General features: G+C 40.7%; 1 protein-coding gene across 4 annotated transcripts in view; it reads right to left on the bottom strand.

Moving 5' to 3' along the window:
- The window catches only part of Faxdc2 (fatty acid hydroxylase domain containing 2), a 31684-nt gene extending 13681 nt beyond the window's left edge, over window positions 1–18003 (bottom strand). Inside the window, exons 1-5 of one of the 4 annotated variants that reach the window (XM_015492690.2) lie at window positions 17569–18003; window positions 4453–4572; window positions 2825–2893; window positions 875–966; window positions 641–744 (exon numbers count right to left, since the gene is read on the bottom strand). In XM_015492690.2, coding sequence (XP_015348176.1) covers window positions 641–744; window positions 875–966; window positions 2825–2893; window positions 4453–4521 — 334 coding nt within the window. In that variant the 5' untranslated portion in view covers window positions 4522–4572; window positions 17569–18003. The remainder of the gene's footprint in view (window positions 1–640; window positions 745–874; window positions 967–2824; window positions 2894–4452; window positions 4573–17568) is intronic. The other 3 variants (XM_048782894.1, XM_015492688.2, XM_015492689.2) reach the window with 3 other exon arrangements.
- Between the last annotated feature and the right edge of the window lie 1223 nt (window positions 18004–19226).

Below are 19226 nucleotides of genomic sequence, written 5' to 3'. Positions count from 1 at the left end.
CTCCCCGGGGGCATACCGGACATTGGCGGCAGTTTCAAAAAATAAAGTTTGTTCCTGCTTGAGTGGCTCGTGATTTTGTGCCCAGCCAGACTGCGGCATGATAGGTAATGTTACAAATGTCTAGGTTTAAATGGATTTTTCCTTCCATGATGTTTTCTTAGGCTAGTTTGGAGGCATTTATGCTATCTCTAAATATTATCAAGTGGCCACTTGCTAAGAACTAGATTGTACCAGGTACAGGAGCACAGCTTAAGACAAAATAGTGTAGTTTTCTGCCCTTGTGGAGTTACATGTAGAAGCAGGATTATGGCTCTAAACATGCATTCGTTTTTACATAAAACATTTCTTATTTTTCTATATTTGCAGTAGAGGGTCTTCAACTTTTTTTTTTAATAATTTTGTCTCCATTTTTAAAAAGTTGTTCTACTTAGTTATACATGGGGTCTTAAACTTCTTAGCTTCTTTTCTTAGATATCCCGTGTCTGTACTGTCCTCAAGCTTAGTACTCTTTTGTAGCACCCTTGTCAAGTCCTCATCCCTGGGAATAAAGAACTAAGAAGTCTCCAAGTAGAGAACAAAAGAAAAAGAGTGAAACCAGGCTGTGCCCCCTCCCCTAGGCACTGTGGTCTGGAAACCTCACCTATAATGAAGAGGATCCACTCTTTCCCTTCAAAGGTCGACAGCAGTCTCTCCCACTGGGCTTGCCAAAAGTAGCCAGAAGCACCCCAAAATCGCTGAAGATGCCTTGGAAGAAAATCCATTAAGTTTCTGATTAAAGACTGATGGGTGGAGAGTTCCTTCCTCCAAGCTCTGCCCCTGACCACACCACAACTGCCCGCAGGTCCTGGATTTGAGCTGGGCCAAGCCGACTTACCATGTGACTGAGTTCCAGAAGGCCACAAACAAGAGAAGACCAGAGCCCAGGATGAAAGCTGTCCTCCTCATGGAGCCCCAAATGTGTCCCTCCTGGAGGAGGACAAAGAAGCCTCAGACCCAGCAAGCCTCCTGCATTCCCCCAGTTCACTGCTGAGACACAGCTGGGACACCACGGGACTATGGTCACCACCAGCTGACTTTCTCTCACATCCTGTGGGAGGCTGTTTGCTATCAAAGGTTCTGGGCCATACCTGGGTGTGTTATATAAAGCAGAGCTTCAGGTTCAGAGAGGGAAGGGAATTACTCTGACCCTGGAAAAATTGTTTGGCAATTTAACATTCAGAGAGAGACAAGCGAGTCTTCCAGCTATTGTGCAATTTGTCAGCAGGCCTCTTGGCACATGGAGATAAACCATCCTCTGCACTTTGGAATCACCATTAAAATATATATCACAATGCCCAGGGTCCTCTCCAACCCAGTTACACAAGAGTCTCAGGGAGGGCCTGGATCAACCTTTCCAGTAATTCTAATGAACAGGCAAAGTTGAGACAATCACCAGAGAAGGACCTGCGGAATCTATGAGGAACAAAACTCTCCTAGGTCAAAGGGGCTCACTGTGTGCATGGGTCAGGCCTGTTTTCCCAGCTCCACCACCCTCTTGTCCTTGAAGAAGAGTGTGTTGAACACACACTCTGACTTTTAATAATCCCTTTGTCTTAGATTAGCCGGGGCTGCCAGCTGGAGGGGAAGATTAGCTGTTCTGAGAGAGGCCATTGCTGGGTGGCCCTCATATGTTCTTTCCAAAAGGTCCTTCTCTGAATCAGAGGTCACTGCGAGCTCAAAGGGCAAAGAGCAAAGTGCCAGACCCGAGCAGGAAAACACTGGCTTCTAGGTGTGTCACTAATTCCCCTTGCACTATGGATAGGAATGACAAATGTCATACCCATACTGTGTGTCTAAGTCTCTTTGTAAGAGAGAACTGGAGGTGGTAGTCCCAGCTCATCTACAGTTGGTGAATGCGGTCAGGTACAGGGGGTTAGGAGGGGTTGCTGACTGAATGAGGGCAGGTACAGTTCAATCCAGACCTTCAAGATCTGAGGGTTTTTGAGATGAGGGTCTCCTGTGTGGCCCAAATTGGCCTTAGCCTCATGGTCCTCCTGCCTCAGCCTCCTAAATAGCTGGGATTATTGGTGTGTGCCACCATGTTCGGTTGAGCACATTCAAACAGTCTGAATTTTCACTGAACTAAATTATTTCTCCTCAACATTACCCCATCCCACATTTGATCAAACAACAACAACAAAACAAGTCATTTCTCTTTTCCCCATGGCCACTCAGATTTTTGCAGGACTGTGCTTGTCAGGATGCTGAACTCTGGAAACAACTCCTCTCTCTCTCTCTGCCCCCTTCCCCCTCCTTCTTTCTCTCTCTCTCCTTCCTGACCCTCCTCAGACTGCATTGGCCAGACAGATTGCTCTTCCACACAAACCTTTCCCGAGGTCAACCTGAGTCACTAAACGGGTTACCTTGGGCTATCAGATTATTCCCTTTTGAGGATTCCCAGGACTCTTCGGGAACTTTTCTTGGGAATTTTTCATCTTTTGAGTATCATCAAACCAAATTAAAACCTCAATTTCATATACAGGATTACAAATTTATCAGGGATGGTGGGTCTTCTAATCTACCTAGCAGCACCCCAAAATTGTAGAAAGGGGTGGAGCAAGCTGCAGGCTGCGGGCGGGCAGGGCAGGGCAGGGGACAACAGTGAGACTGAACCCCCTCCTTCCCTCACTCACTAGGGCAGTTATAAGGGAGTTTGGAGTCAGCTGTCCTCTGTTCAGCCAATGAAATGAGACCATTACCATGTGGCGGCCACCCCTAAACCTTGGGGGAAACCTCAGATCCACACCAGTGCAAATATGGAAAGAGCCCCTGGCTACCGTCTTACCAGTATGCTGGGTGGGGTGCTTGCATTGAGCTGCTTGGACTTCACGACGTTCCCAGCCTCTCCCTTCATCTGGAAAGAGAAAGCACGGGTGAGCGGGTTTCCTTCCACATGCAACTAAGCAAAGGGGGAATGGAAGAAGTCAAGCCTGGCAGGGGTTTTTATTTTTATTTATTTATTTATTTATTTATTTTGGTACAGGGGCTTGAACCAGGGGTGCTTGGTTATTGAGCCACATCCCCAGCTCTTTTTATTTTTTTTATTTTGAGACAGGTCTTGCTGAGGTTGACCTGAAACTTTGGATCCTCCTGCCTCAGCCTCCCGAGTTGCTGGGATTACAGGCATGCACCTGGCTAAACTGGCAGCTTTTGTCCCTGGAACCAGACAAATTATTCTAAAATTTATACAGAGAAATAAGTAAGCAGGAAATAGCTAGAAAATTGCCAGAAAAGAACAAGAGTGGTACAAGGAAGGGCACAAAATACTAGATCTACCGACTATAAAAACATAAAGCTTCTTTAGAAATGTGATTATTCTCTTGCTGGGTGTGGTGGCATATGCCTGTAATCCCATCAACTCAGGAGGCTGAGGTGAGAGGATCATAAGTTCAAGGCCAGCCTCTACAATTAAGTGAGGCCCTGAGCAACTTACAAGGTCTTGTGAGACCCTTGCTCAAAATAAAAAATAAAAAGAGCTGGGATGTGGCTCAGTGGTAAAACACCCCTGAGTTCAATCCCCAGTATCATCAAAAAAAAAAAAAAAAAGAAGAAAGAAAGAAAGGAAAAAAATGTATTCATTCTCTCATTTCTTGCAGTTAGTAAAGAGTTTTTGCTATAAAAGAACAGACTTGCTGGGCACTGTGGCACACGCCTGTAATCCCAGCTCCCTGGGAGGCTGAAGGAGAAGGATCTTGAGTTTAAAGCCAGCCTCAGCAATTTAGCAAGGCTGTAAGAAACTTAGTGAGACCTTGTCTCAAAATTTAAAAAATAAAATAAAAATAAAAAGGGCTGGGGATGTGGCTCATGGTTAGGTGCCCTGGGTTCAATTCCTCATATCCCCCCACAAAAAAAATTCCAGTGTTAAACTTAAAAGCTGATAAACACATCTTAAAAACTGATAACATCTCTACCAGATAGCCCATATGAGGCACTGTCCAATGTATATGCTGAATTAGATATTTCTTAATTCTGAACATACAGACATATTGAATAAAATTTTCCTCTGCTTTATTATTTTATATATCCCAGTCAACGTGTACATATATAAACTCCTTTGGATTTTAGAAAAACTTTATTCTAAGTAGATTAGGTAGTACTTTGGTACTACAATTTTGGTCTAACTTTGGTAGAGGAAGATTATTTCATAAAAGTTTGTCAACAACATCCACAAAAATATGTCCCCTACTTTTATATGAGATGTTAGTCTGGTAACAGACTTTCTGGAATTTCCCGATAGACTTTCTAACAAAACTCTAGAGTAACATGTCTATGATGTACACCCAAGCAATATCTCAGAGGCAAGAGATATTTTAAATAAAATTTTGAAAACTGGGAATGTTGCTCAGTGGTAAAGGACCCCTGGGTTCAGTTCCCAGTACTGAAAAAAACCCAATTGCCCACCAAAACAAAGACCTTTTTCCAGGCTAGATTCTTCCATGGACTCCTATAATCCTGCCTGGGGCAGCTGAGGCACACCCTCATTCAGCCACTGCTACTCATAATAGCCAGGAACAAGCACGTGTCTGAGGATGGCTGAAGAGATAAGATTTGGTTATGCACATAGGATAGAATTTTATTTGGCCTTAAAAAAAGAAGCAAATGGGCGAGTGTTACGCAAGTCACAGTAAGTGAAATAAGTCACAAAAAGAGAAATACTGCATGAATCCACTTTCTGAGGTAAGGTACATAAGGTAGTCAAATTCATGGAATCAAAAAATTAAGTGGTGGTGACACGGGGTTTGGGTGGGGAGGGGAAATGTGGAATGGTTGTTGAATGCATATGAGCATCAGTTTTGCAAGATGATAAGATTCTGGAGATCAACAGATGTGAGCACATTTAGTGCTGCTGGACCAGACACTTAAAAATGGCCAAGATGGTGCCAGGCAGCGGAGGTGGTGCACACCTGTAATCCTAGAGATTTGGTAGGCTGAGGGAGGAGTTTCGTAAATTCAAGGTCAGCCTCAGTAGCTTGGCAAAAACTTGTTTCAAAATAAAATTAAAAATAGGGCTGGGGAAGTAGCTCAGAGGTAGAGAGTATGCCTGGGTTAAATCCCTGATACCATAAATAAATAAATAAATAAATACTGACAATTAATTTTATGTTTTATACCACAGTTTGGGAAAAAAAGCTTTAATAATTAAAAGTGAAGTGCTAGTACTTATTTTGGTGGGGGGGGGTATCAGGGATTGAACTCAGGGACACTCGACCACTGGGCCACATCCCCAGCCCTATTTTATATTTCATTTAGAGACAGGGTCTCACTGAGCTGCTTAATGCCTCGCTTTTTTTTTTTTTCCTGAGGCTGGCTTTGAACTTGTTGTCTTCTTGCCTCAGCGCTGGGATTATAGGTTTATAGGCGTGCTCCACCGTGCCCCACTTTGTTAATTTTTGTATGTGGTGTAAGGAAGGGGTCCATCTTCATTCTTTTGAATGTGAATATCCAGTTGTTCCCACTCCATTTGTTGAAAACCATTCTCTGTCATTGAATTGTGTCCGTGTCCACCCCCCTACCCCATCACACTGAATTGAATTGTCATTGAAATGTCTATTGGCAACAAGAGTGTTTCTATGTGGTTGAAATGTGGGGCCATATGAATGTGTTAACTGGCCAAAACTTCCAATTCTAATTTTAAAAATTACGATTGATAATCAGAAGGCACTTTCTCCTCCATCATTCTGTCATCTTGGCAGACATCACCCAGCATCTGTCACCTGAGCCTGGACAAAGCTCACAGGCACAGCCACAGCCAGGGCAGGCATGTCAGTCCAGAGGAGGTGGCCCAGGTTAACCCTGTGGCACCCCTGGTGCTTAGGGTCATCAGGTGGCTGAAGAGGAGCATTACAGATCATCAGGGGGCAGGGATGACAGAGCCCAGACTAAGGGAGACCAGGTGAGCTCCCAGAGTCTATAGGTGACATGCCAGAGAGCCAGGATCAGGCCTAGCTTCCACGTGGGACTTCGTGCCCCTTATTTTCCTTTCTACAGGTATGTTTTGTTCTTGGTTTTACTATTTCAGAGGCACAATGACCAGTTGTGACTGTGGGGAATACTGCTCCCCTTGATCCACCATCCTTATTGACTGCTTAGTCTGGGGGAAATGGCAGAGAGAAGGGAAAGTAGCTTTCCAGTGTGTGAGGAGTTGGGACATCAGAAGGAGGCGCCAAGCAAGCTGAATTCCAGGAGGCACATCCTGTCAGCCAAGAGGCTTCCAGGGGAGAACTCCTGAGCCCTCTAAACCCACTCAGGGAGGCAGCCTCTGACTCAGGAAAAGTCTCCGGATACTTGGTGTGTGGGTCTGACTCCCACTTGGAGCCAGGACAATGGATTTCAGCCACGCCATAGGACAGGGCTCTGTCCCTACCCCTGAGCCTGCTCTCTCCTCCTACACCCTTCCACACCACTGCCTGGCTGACAGCAACCTGCTGTGGCTTGTCCATGTGCCGCATCTGCCCCAACAGGAGCTCTTACGAAAACCAACAAAAGAGAAGCAGTAGAGTGAAGCTGTGGCCTTGGCTCTCAGTTCTGCTGGGATGGCAGCTCCTCTGTGCACCTGCGCGCCGTCCTGTTCTGCACCGCCTAAGCTTTTCAGAAGGATGGGCGTGAAGCATTTCACCATTCAGCTCCAACCTGCGGCAAACACTTCTCCACCACCGGGTTTATGAGGACTTGGAAGCATAATCCTTTAAACAACAAATTTCTCTGATTTCCTTGTCCTGAGAAGTTCCTAGGGCTTCATCCTGAGTTCGGCTCACATCCCCAGGTGGATAGGGGTCTGTCGGAGAAGCTACCCTTCCCATCAAGCTAGGATTCTGGGGTGAGGTGGTGCGATTTTTAATCTGGTGGTTTGCTTGCTGTCTGGGGTCCTTGTAAACAGGGTGCCTTATGCACAAGGGAGATGGTGGTGCTAGGTTTTTTTTTGGGGGGGCTAAGCCAATCAAATGTTTTCAGACATGAAACAAATGTCAAAGGAAACGAAGTGGGGAAATAGTTGGAGATCTGAATGTCCTCAAACCATTTGCAGACAGGCAGAGCCTTCGTTATCATCAGGGGCTTTCCTCATCCTGGCTTGTTAGAAAGTGTGAGAAGGACCGTTGACTCTCAAGTTAGCCATCTTGTTTGGGAAGGAAGCTGAGGGGGGTTTGGGTCTGTTTGTTTTTAACGTGTCCAGGACTCTGATGTCATGTCACATGCCACAAGGAACTTCACTCTCTAACTCAGTCTCCTTGGGGCATCTGCCCTGTCTCATCAACCTCAGCATCTTTGCCAAGAGCTCTTGGGACATGGCCTTTGATCTTGGGGGACTCCTGATCCCCAGAAATGTATGTGCGTGGAGCTGGGGGAAGCCCTGGAGATGCACAGGTGAATGAGAAACTTGAGGTCTAGATGCACAAATCCACCATCCAAAAGTCTCTCTCAGAAGTACTGAGCTAGAGGTCAGGGCCACAGCTAGGAAATTTCTGAGTAAAACACAGACTTGGTACACCCAAGAAACTCTGAGAGGACAGTGTCCAGGCATTCTCCCTGCTCATGGATACACTGTAGTCCAACCCCAAATAAACCTTTTCCTCCCAGATTGATTCTAGCTTATCCAAGGAATGCTATTTTTAGTCATTATATATATATATATATCACACTGAGGATTGAACCCAGCGACATTTTACCACTGAGCTACATCTTCAGTCCTTTTTATTTTTATTTGAGACAGGGTCTTGCTGAGTTGCTGAATACCTCGCTAAGTTGCTGAAGCTGACCTAAACTTGCAGTCCTCCTGCCTCAGCTACTTCAGTTCCTGAGATGATAGTTGTGCATCACACATATATTTTTTAAAATATCTTTTTAGTTGTTAATGGACTTTTACTTTATTTATTTATATGTGGTGTTGAGACTCAAACCCAGGGCCTCACACATGCTAGGCAAATGTTCTGCCACTGTTGTTCTGCTACAACCCCAGCCCAACACCTATATTTTTAAATCAAAATAGATGTAAGATTCAGATATATGAGTATCAAAACTGCCATTAAAGATAATCTTTATTTCATTACTGAGTTCCAGAGAAGCAGCTGTACAATTTTTATGAGGATGTAGATGATAAATTCCAATAAATAAATTAGTGCGCATAAGTTCTTCTTTCTGAAAGAAGTGGAACACTTTCCTGTGGAGTGCAAAGTCAACTGGACAAATCATTTTTCCCTTCCTTTTTCCTTTTTCTACCAGTAAGCTCAGAGTTAAATTTAATGCTCCATTATACTTCTTGGGATTATTTTTCTGATACATACTCTTGTGTATTCATTCAACCAAATGAGAAAATAAGACAAATCAAAAACCAGAAATAAATCAAAATGACAGGGAATACAAATCATATCTCAATAATAACTGTGAATGTTAATAGCCTAAACTCATCAATCAAAAGACGTAGACTGGCAGATTGGATTAAAAAACAAGATCTAACAATATGCTGTCTTCAAGAGACTCACCTCATGGGCAAAGACATCCACAGGCTGAAGATGAAAGGATGGGAAAAAACTTATCACTCATATGGATGAGTAAACAAGGAGTTTCCATTCTCATTTCAGATAAAGTAGACTTCAGACCAAAGTTAATCAGAAGAGACAAAAAAGGCCATTTCATACTTCTCAAGGGAAGTATATATAAGAAGGACATAAATTGTAAATATTTATGCCCCAAACAATGGAACATCTATGAACATCAAACAAACCCTTCTCAATTTGATCCTTCAAGAGTCCAATAGACCACAATACAATAATACTGGGTGACTTTAACACACCTTTCTCACTACTGGACAGATCTTCCAAACCAAAACTAAATAAGGAAACTATAGAACTAAATAATACAATCAATAATTAAGACTTAACAATTATATATAGACTATTTCATCCATCAATGAGCAAATATACTTTCTTCTCAGCAGCACATGGCTCCTTCCCTAAAATAGACCATATCTTACGCCACTAAGCAACTCTTAGTAAATACAAAAAAAAACAACAACAGATAATACCCTGCATCAGAGCACAATGGAATGAAATTAGAAATCAATGATAAAATAAAAAATAGAAGCTACTGTAACAAATGGAGACTAAATAATACACAATTGAATGATGAATGGACAGTAGAAGAAATCAAGGATGAAATAAAAAATTCTTAGAGGTAAATGAGAACACTGATACAACATATCAAAATTCTGGGACACTATGAAGGCAGTACTAAGAGAAAAAATTATTGCATTGAGTGCATTCATTAAAAGAATAAAAAGTTAACAAATAAATGACCTAACACTACATCACAAAGTCCTAGGAAAAGAAGAACAAATCAACACCAAAAGCAGTAGAAGACAGAAAAAATCAGGGCTGTAATCAATGAAATTGAAACAAAAGAAATAATTGAAAAAATTGACAAAACAAAAAGTTGGTTCTTTGAAAAAATAAATAAAATAGATAAACCCCTGGTCATGCTAATGAAGAGAAAAAGAGAGAAAACTCAGATTACTAAAATACAAGATGAAGAAGGAAATATCACAACAAACATGCCTGAAATACAGAAGATAATTAGAAACTATTTTGAAAATTTATACTCCAATAAAATAGAAAATATCAAAGACAATCAACAAATTTCTGGAGACATACAACCTACCCAAATTGAACGAGGAGGTCACACATGATTTAAACTAATCAATTTCAAGTAATGAAATAGAAAACTCCATCAAAAGCCTACCAACCAAGAAAAGCCCAGGACCAGATGGATTCTCAGCCAAGTTCTACAAGATTAAAAAAAAAAAAATTAACATCAATACTCCTCTCAAAGTATTCCATGAAATAGAAAAGGAGGGAAACCTTCCAAACTCATTCTATGAGGCTAATATCACCTTGATACCAAAACCAAAGACACATCGAGGAAAGAAAACTTCAGACCAATATCCCTGATAAACACAGATGCAAAAATTCTCAATAGGATTCTGGCAAACAGCATACAAAAACATATTTAAAAGATAGTGCACCATGATAAAGTGGGTTTCATCCCAGGGATGCAGGATTGGTTCAATAGACAGAAATCAATAAATGTAATTCATCATATTAATATACTTAAAAATAAGAATCATATGATCATCTCAATAGATGCAGAAAAACCATTTGACAAAATACAGCACCCATTCATGTTCAAAACACTAGGAAAAACTAGGGATAGTTGGAACATACCTCAACATTGTAAAAGCTATCTATGCTAAACCCAAGGCCAGCATCATTCTAAATGAGGAAAAATTGAAAGCATTCCCACTAAAAACTGGAACAAGACAAGGATGTCCTCTTTCACCACTTCTATTCAACATCATCCTTGAAACTCTAGCCAGAGCAATTAGACGAAAGAAAGAAATTAAATGGATACAAATAGGTAAAGAAGAACTCAAACTGTCACTATTTGCTGATGACATGATTCTATACCTAGAAGATCCAAAAAATTTCACCAGAAAACTTCTAGAACTAACAAATGAATTCAGCAAAGTAGCAGGATATAAAATCAACACCCCAAAATCAAATGCTTTCCTATATATCAGCAATGAATCCACTGAAAGAGAAGTTAGGAAAACTACCCCATTTATAATAGCCTCAAAAAAAAAAAAAAAAACCAAAATAAAACAAAACAAAAACCTAAGAATCAATCTAATAAAAGAGGTGAAAGGCCTCTACAATGAAAATTACAGAACACTAAAGAAAGAAATTGAAGAAAACCTCAGAAGATGGAAAGATCTCCCATGCTCCTGGGATAGGAAGAATTAATATTGTCAAAATGGCCATACTACCAAAAGTATTATACAGATTTAATGCAATTCCTGTTAAAATCCCAATGACATTCTTCATAGAAATAGAAAAAGCAATCATGAAATTTATTTGGAAAAATAAGAGACCCAGAATAGATAAAGCAATCCTTAGCAAGAAAAGTGAAGCAGAAGACATCACAAAACCAGACCTTAAACTATACTACAGAGCTATAATAACAACAATGGCATGGTATTGGCACCAAAATAGACTTGTAGACCAGTGGTACAGAATAGAAGACACAGAGACAAATCTACATAAATACGGTTGTCTCATGCTAGACAAGGGTGTCAAAAACATTCCCTGGAGAAAAGATAACCTATTTAACAAATGGTGCTGGCAAAACTGGAAATCCGTATGAAGCAAAATGAAATTAAACTGCTATCTCTCACCCTGCAAAAAAATCAACTCAAAGTGGATCAAAGACTTAGGCACTAGAACAGAGACCCTGAACCTAATAGAAGAAAAAATAGGTCCAAATCTTCACCATGTTGACCTAGGATCTAATTTCCTTAATAAGACTCCTAAAGCACAAGAAGTAAAATCAAGAATCAATAAATGGGATGGATTCAAATTAAAAAGCTTCTTCTCAGTAAAGGAAATAATAAGTAATGTAAGGAGAGAGAGCCTACAAAATGGGAGAACATCTTTACCATATGCACCTCCAATAAAGCATTAATCTCTAGGATATATAAAGGACTCAACAAACTTAACACCAAAAAAAATAATAATAACCCAATCAATAAATGGGCTAAGGAACTGAACAGACACTTCTCAGAAGAAGAAATATAATCAGTTAACAAATATATGAAGAAGTGTTCAACATCCCTAGCAATTAGAGAAATGCAAATCAAAACCACTCTAAGGTTTCATCTCATTCCTGTCAGAATGTCAATCATCAAAAATACAGCAACAATAAATGTTGGCGAGGATGTGGTGGAACAGGTACACTCATACATTTCTGGTGGGACTGCAAATTGTGCAACCACTATAGAAAGCAGTATGAAGATTCCTCAGAAAATTGGGAATGGAACCATGAATCCCACTCCTTCGTTTATACTCAAAGGACTTAAAATCAGCATACTATACTAACAGCCTCAACAATGTTTATAGCAGCTTAATTCACAATAGCTAGACTATGGAACCAACCTAGGTGTCCCTCAATAGATGAATGGATAAAGAAAATGTGGTTTTTATATCCAATGGAATATTACTCAGCTTTAAAGAAGAATGAAATGATGGCATTTGCCAGTAAATGGTTGGAATTGGAGAATGTCATGCTAAGCAAAATAAGCCAATCCCACAAAACCAAAAATCAAATGTTTTCTCTAATATGTGGGTGATAATTCACAATAAGGCAGGGGGCACTAGGGAAGAATAACATTACCTTAGATTAGGTAGAGGGAAGTGGTGGAAGGGAAGGGGAGGGGATATGGGGATAGGAAAGACATAGAATGAAACAAGACATTATTACTGTATGTATATATATGACTGCATGACCAATGTGATTCTGCAACATGTACACTCAGAAAAATGAGAAATTATATATGATATATCAAAGTGCATAAATGCATTCTACTGTCATATATAACTAATAAAACAAATTTTTAAAAAAACAATGACATATCTACAAGGATGTTCATTATGACATTGCTTTTAATAGCTAAAGACTGGGAACAATCTAGATGACCACCAATAAAGTCTGGATATGGGCTGGGGTTGTAGCTCAGTTGGCAGAGCATTTGCCTAGCATGTGTGAGGCACTGGTTTTGATCTTAAGCACCACATAAAAATAAATAAAAAATATAAAGTATTGTGTTTGTCTAATATATATTATATATATATAATATATATATATATATATATATATATATATATATATATATATTATATTATATTATATATATATTTGAAAAAGGACTGGATAAATAAATTATAGTGCAGTTTACCACAATGAGATATTACCTCACCCCAGTAAGAATGGCTATGATTAAACTCATAAGATGAACCTGGGAATAAGGTATAAGTTAACAGAATCAGATATTAAAATCAAAAGCAGAAGTCCGTAGAGACCAGGCTCTCAGTACAATCATAAGACCTTGACCCTGGAATGAGGCAGGCCTGGTGCACTTCAGGTCATTGTGTCTGTGGAAACTGGGCATTGATACAACTGAGTGATTAGGGACTGATATCCAAGTTCAACCTCTGACCGTGAGGTTCCACAACATCTCTGGCAAAAGGGAGAATGACTTTATCTTCTGGTGGTGAGAAAGTCTGTATGAGTATGTGTAGGAGTAGCAGCATTTATCTAAGGACATCTGATTTTATTAGCACAACCGAAACATTTTCTAACTTGCCCCTTATTCTTCAGCTTTGCCAGAACGCCTGTAACCAACTCCTGAGATACTTATCTAGGTGTTGAATCCTCTAAGATTCACAACAGTATCATTCTGCTGAATATTTTATACCAAACCAACTTGCTTTCTGAGCCTCTCTGCCTTCCTGTTGACACATTTTCAGTTTTATGTGAACACAGTAAGAAAGTTTCTGGAGGAGACCTCAAAAATGGGGGTGCAGGTGGGTCTTTACCCAAAAAAGCGTTCTTTCCCAATCATAGTGTTCAAGTTAGAAAATTTGCCAAGTAAAAGCTGGGCAGGGTTCACCTGTAATCCTAGCTACTCAGGAAGCTGAGGCAGGAGGACAGTTCCGGACAACCTAGGAGATTCTGTCTCAAAATAAAATAAAAAGAGCTGGGGCTGGATTTGATGGAGCACACCTGTAATCACAGCAACTTGGGAGACTGAGGCAGGAGGATTGCAAATTCAAAGTCAGCCCCAGCAATTTAGCAAGGCCCTAGGCGACTCAGTGAGACCCTGTCTCTGAATAAAATACCAAAAAAGGGCTGGGAGATGTGGCTCAGTAGGTAAGTGCTCTTGGATTCAATTCCTGGTACCAAAATTAATTAATTAATTAAAAGGGCTAGGGATGTGGTTCAGTGGTAGAGTGATCTTAGGTTCAATCTTAAGTGCAAAATAAAAAAAAAAAAAAGAAGGAGGAAGAAAATTTGGCAAGTAAAATTTTAAGCAATTTTGTAAATATTTAAAATATTTAAGTACTACAATCATTATTTTTTAAAAAATATTTTTATAGGGTGACACAATACCTTTATTCATTTCTTTTCTTAAATATTTATTTTTTAGTTGTAGTTGGACACACTACCTTTATTTTATTTATTTATTTATTTACTTACTTACTTTTGAGAATTTTTTTATTATTTATTTTTTAGTTTTCGGCGGACACAACATCTTTGTTTGTATGTGGTGCTGAGGATGGAATCCGGGCCGCACGCATGCCAGGCGAGTGCGCTACCACTTGAACCACATCCCCAGCCCTACTTATTTATTTTTATGTGCTGCTGAGGATTGAACCCAGGGCCTCGAATGTGCTAGGTGAGCGTTCTACTGCTGAGCCAAAACCCAGCCCTATTTCTTTCTTTTTATGTGGTGCTGAGAATCGAACCCAGTGCCTCAGAAGTGCTAGATAAGCACTCTGACACTGAGCCACAACCCCAGCCCATAATCACTATATTTTTATTGGGTTTTCTTTCTCTGGCTTGACTGTCTTCTTCTCCTCCTCCCCCTCCTCCTCCTCTTTTTGAAATCTCCCTAATCTAAGAAGTTGTCTAGAGCTTGTTTCTTCTGATGCCCCCATTTCCCTTCTGAAGAAATGGAGGCATAGAAATGTTCAGTGTTTGGCTTCAAATTTGACATAGTTAGAGGCAGAATTTGAATTTAGTATTCACTATCACACCTAAGACTGTAGAAAGTATAGAATGTGTTGATGTTGATGAATGCAGGATGTCAGAGATTGAAAAGTCCACAATGGATAAGACCAGCCATGAATAATGGAGCTGCTACTAAAGTACATGTTTCTGTTTTTGTTTTTAAATCAAAGACTATTTATTTACTTATGGTGCTGGGGATTGGACCCAGGGCCTTGTACATTCGAGGCAAATACTCTACCAACTGAGCTATATCCCCAGCCCCTAAAGTACACATTTTCTCTAAAATATTAATCATTCTTTCAGGAGATATTTATTTATTTTATTTATTTTTTTAAAGAGAGAGAGAGAGAGAATTTTAATATTTATTTTTCAGTTTTCGGCAGACACAACATCTTTGTTTGTATGTGGTGCTGAGGATCGAACCCGGGCCGCACGCATGTCAGGCGAGCATGCTAGGCTTGAGCCATATCCCCAGCCTCTCAGGAGATATTTATTATGTGCCAGACACAATGCTAGACATGTGGGATATGAGGATAAATAAGATAAGATTTTTTTGCCTTATTTCATAAAATAATATTATATAATTTGATTTTCCAATGATAAAGTATTGAAGAGGAAAACATGAAATAGTGATTTAAGAAGGAAATGCAGTCAGGGAAGATAAAGAAATAAAACTCACTAAAAGTAAAGTTTCTAATATTTTATAGCTATGGATAGCTATAAATTTTATAGCTCCTCAAAGGCAATCTGATATAAATTATGAGAGTATCCAAATTAAATAATCTCTGTGGGTTCTTATTGAAAGTAGGTGATTCTGGCTGTGCAAGCTTTTTATTGAAAAATCTCCAATCTAGATCAATGATACAACAAAATCATAGCTGGTGTTCATGATTGTAAGAATTTGAACACAGGCCGGAAAAATAGGGTAAGGGTGGGAGGAGTAGAGACAGTTGAATTTTGAGGTTTTTCTGCATCCAGTCTTTCAGATTCTAGGTTCCTGGCTTGACTGCATGGTCACCTATTCCTTTTTCATAGGTATATGATATATCATCTTCATGGGAAGATGTATTGTTTCTTTATAAACATAAAATTATTTTAAAAATTTATCCTTAGAGGACAAACGAAAACAAACAAACAAAAAAAAACACAAAAAGCCCTCATGATCACCTGGTCTACCTTTTCCATCTTAGAGATAAGGACATGAAACTTAATAGCAGAGGGGACCCACTCCCAACTCCACACAGTTTCTGGCAAAATCCAGGTTTCTAGCTGGGTGTAGTGGAACATGCCTGTAATCCCAACAACTCTGGAGGCTGAGGCAGGAGGACTGCAAGTTCAAGGCCAGCCTCAGCAATTTAGGGAGTCCCTGTCTTGAAATTAAAAAATAGAAAAAAAAAAATAGGGCTGGGGATGTGGCTCAGTGGTAAAGCCCATCTGGGCTCAATCCCCAGTACAGCAAAGGGGAAAAAAAAAAAATTCCAGGTTTCCTAACACTTTGCCTGGTGCTGCATGTGGTTTTGGAATAGCACAAATAAGTGGGGAAATGGAGAGACACGGGGAGAAGGCACCTGAGGAAGAACGCCCCTTACTTCAGCCTTTGTTCTTAAAGAACAACCCCCCCCCCCCCAGCTTTCTTCCTCCAGAGCTGGGGAAATTGAGCTGAAATGCTGGAACACAGCCTAACACCTCTGGTGAAGGTTCTGAGAGCTGCTATGACCCACGGTCTGTTCAAGTGTGAGGCTCCTACAGAAGGAAGAGCCATAGGTATTGATTCAGGAAGAGAAATGCTTCCAGGTAAAGGTTAGCCTCCAAGACAGAAACAACTCCCTTTGGGCTGTTTTACTCCTTTTGCTACATGGTCCTTGCAGTGCTAGCAAGGACCTTGAGTTTACTGCCCCACTTGACTGCACTCCTGGGAGGGGACTCAGAGAGCCTGCCTGTCTTGTTTACTATGAGATCACAGGACTGCACCTGGCATGGAGCAGACACTCAGGAAGTGTTTGCTGAATAAGTGAAAGATGAGAAAAAGCAACAAAAAGCATTGCTTTTTGTCCTGAGAATGTGTCCAACGTTTGCTGTTGAGCATTTCAGTGACTTTCCCTTGTGCTACCTACTATTTGGTCCAATATCAGAAGCTTATGCTCAGTGCATTTCTGTTCTAGCAAATTGAATCACATCTCTGTGTTCCAACCAGAGAAATGTAGTTGAACTTCCATATGAAACTGACACAACCCAAGAGTCAGCATCTTGTCTTGCTGATCTGAGGCTCCAAAGGGCCTGTAGGGGTACCCTGAAAACACTGGCCTCGGATTTCTCTCCATCTACACACCCTGAGGGCATGCTTCTCACTCCATAACCTTGGTGGGAGTCCTGTGGGTCCCATCAGACCACTAACAATTCCATACCTGGAACCACTATGGATATATCTTAGAATGTTGCGGGAAACAGATTTGACCTGGTTGTCCAGCTCAAAGCCCACACATCCTTTCAGAGATTTAAAAACTGTTATTATTGCCCCATTCCCTCCAGGTGATGTCAGATTAGAGATGAGCAGCAGTCAACAGTAGCTTCCCAACAGTCTTCCAGTTTGATTTGCCTCTTGGGAATTGTTCCTGTGCATGAATCTGAAGTCAAACCCAGTCCACTCGAATTACTTGTCAATTGCCAGGAAAACAAAACTAAACTACAGAGGAGATGGATGGTACACACGTAGGCAGAGGATTCAGACATCTGTGAGAAACAGGTAGGAAAATGTCCCAGGACATTATTCGGAGGCAGACCTCACCTGTGGTGTAAGTAGGGAGGACAGGATGGTGGCAGAGGTGGGAAGAGTACATTTTGCCCTTCTGTAGGTGAACTTGAATGTGTCCTGACCTTCCCAAACAGCTCTCCTCCCCAGTAGCTCCCACTTACCTCTGCAGTGGGCTGTTCCCAAGCTTCTCCAAGGTCCTGGTGAGAGGTCAAGCCTGGATCTCTTCCCTTTAAAAGTGCTCAAGTGTCTGTTGCCGGCTTACCCTGTTGTTATTTGGGTGGGTCGGGAGGCTGGCCCTAGAGATCTGATCGCATTACAAAGCCTCCCACTGGCTCCAGCCAGGCACGTGATGAGAAAAAAAGTTTGGGTCTGTTTGGACTGAAGACAAAATGTCCTTTTTTTCTAAAAGGCATGTCCTTAAAACTGAGAGGACACACGCACTTCTAACAAGAGCCTGAATAAAGTGCATTTAGTCACTGGTCTGGGTTCCTTTCTTTTTCTTTTAAAAAACTCCCTTCCTCTTCTACACTTAAGAAAATGTCCCCATCTTGTAGGGGACAGGTTAATAAAAGATTTGGGAATCGGATGATGGAAGGCAGTCTGCGTTAATAAAAAGAGTTAGAGACCGGAAGATATAACTTTCTTCTTTTGTATTGTTTCTTTTCCTGCGGAGGCAGGCAGGGAGGGAGGGGCAGGAGAGCTGCACACGGGCTGTTGCTACTAGAGACTCCAGATGTAGGAAAGGCAAAGCTGTAGAGGGTCTGTGTATTTCACAGGGGAAGTTAGCAAACAGGAGGCACATCACGGAATGGGGAATGCCATTGTAAAAGAACTGAGTTATTTTAAAATTTCTAAAAAATCTTTTTAAAACAGGCAATATATGCATATGATATAAAACACAAAGGAGTCAGTCCAGGGGTGCTCTACCACTAAGATACATCCCCAGCTTTTTTTTTTTAATTATTTTTTTTAATTTTATTTTTTATTATTAGTTGTTCAAAACATTACAAAGCTCTTGACATATCATATTTCATACATTTGATTCAAGCAGATTATGAACTCCCATTTTTACCCTGCATACAGCTTTTAATTTTTCTTTTAAGACAGTCTTGCTAAATTGGCTAGGCTGGCCTTGAACTTGCAGTCCTCCTGCCTCAGCCTCTCTAGTAGCTGGAATTACAGGTGTGTACCACTGTGCCCTGTTGCCCTGTTTATTTATTTATTTATGTACTGGGGATTGAACCCAGGGGGACTTTAACATTGAGCCATACCCCTAGCCCTTTTAATTTTTTATTTTGAGACAGGGTCTTTCTAAGTTACTTAGGGCCTCACTATAAATTGCTAAGGCTAGTCTCAAACTTGCAATCCTGCCTTAGCCTCCCTAGCCACTGGGATTACAGGTGTGAACCACCACTCCTGGCTTCCATGTTCTTTTTAGTGGTGGTATGCTGTGCCACTGTATGGATGTGTCATACTTTATTTGACCAATAAAAGACCATGTCTTGGGGGCTGGGGCTGGGGCTGAGTGGTAGAGTGCTCACCCAGCATGTGCAAGGCCCTGGGTTCGATCCTCAGCACCACATAAAAATAAGTAAAGGTATTGTGTCCAACTGCAACTAAAAAATAAATATTAAAAAAAAAAAGACCATGTCGTAGACATCTTACCCTGCCTAATTCCTTCTACAAAGCCAGGGCTCAGTAAATATTCAATGCTTACTCACAAATTTATTACGTTTTATATAGTTTATGTTTTTGCTCACTTCTCAGAATATTAATACTTTCTCTCTCTCTCTCTCTCTCTCTCTCTCTCTCTCTCTCT

This window comes from Marmota marmota, unplaced genomic scaffold (genome assembly GCF_001458135.2).
Source record: "Marmota marmota marmota unplaced genomic scaffold, marMar, whole genome shotgun sequence".
NCBI lineage: Eukaryota > Metazoa > Chordata > Mammalia > Rodentia > Sciuridae > Marmota > Marmota marmota.
This window is presented reverse-complemented; position numbering and strand designations above follow the sequence as displayed.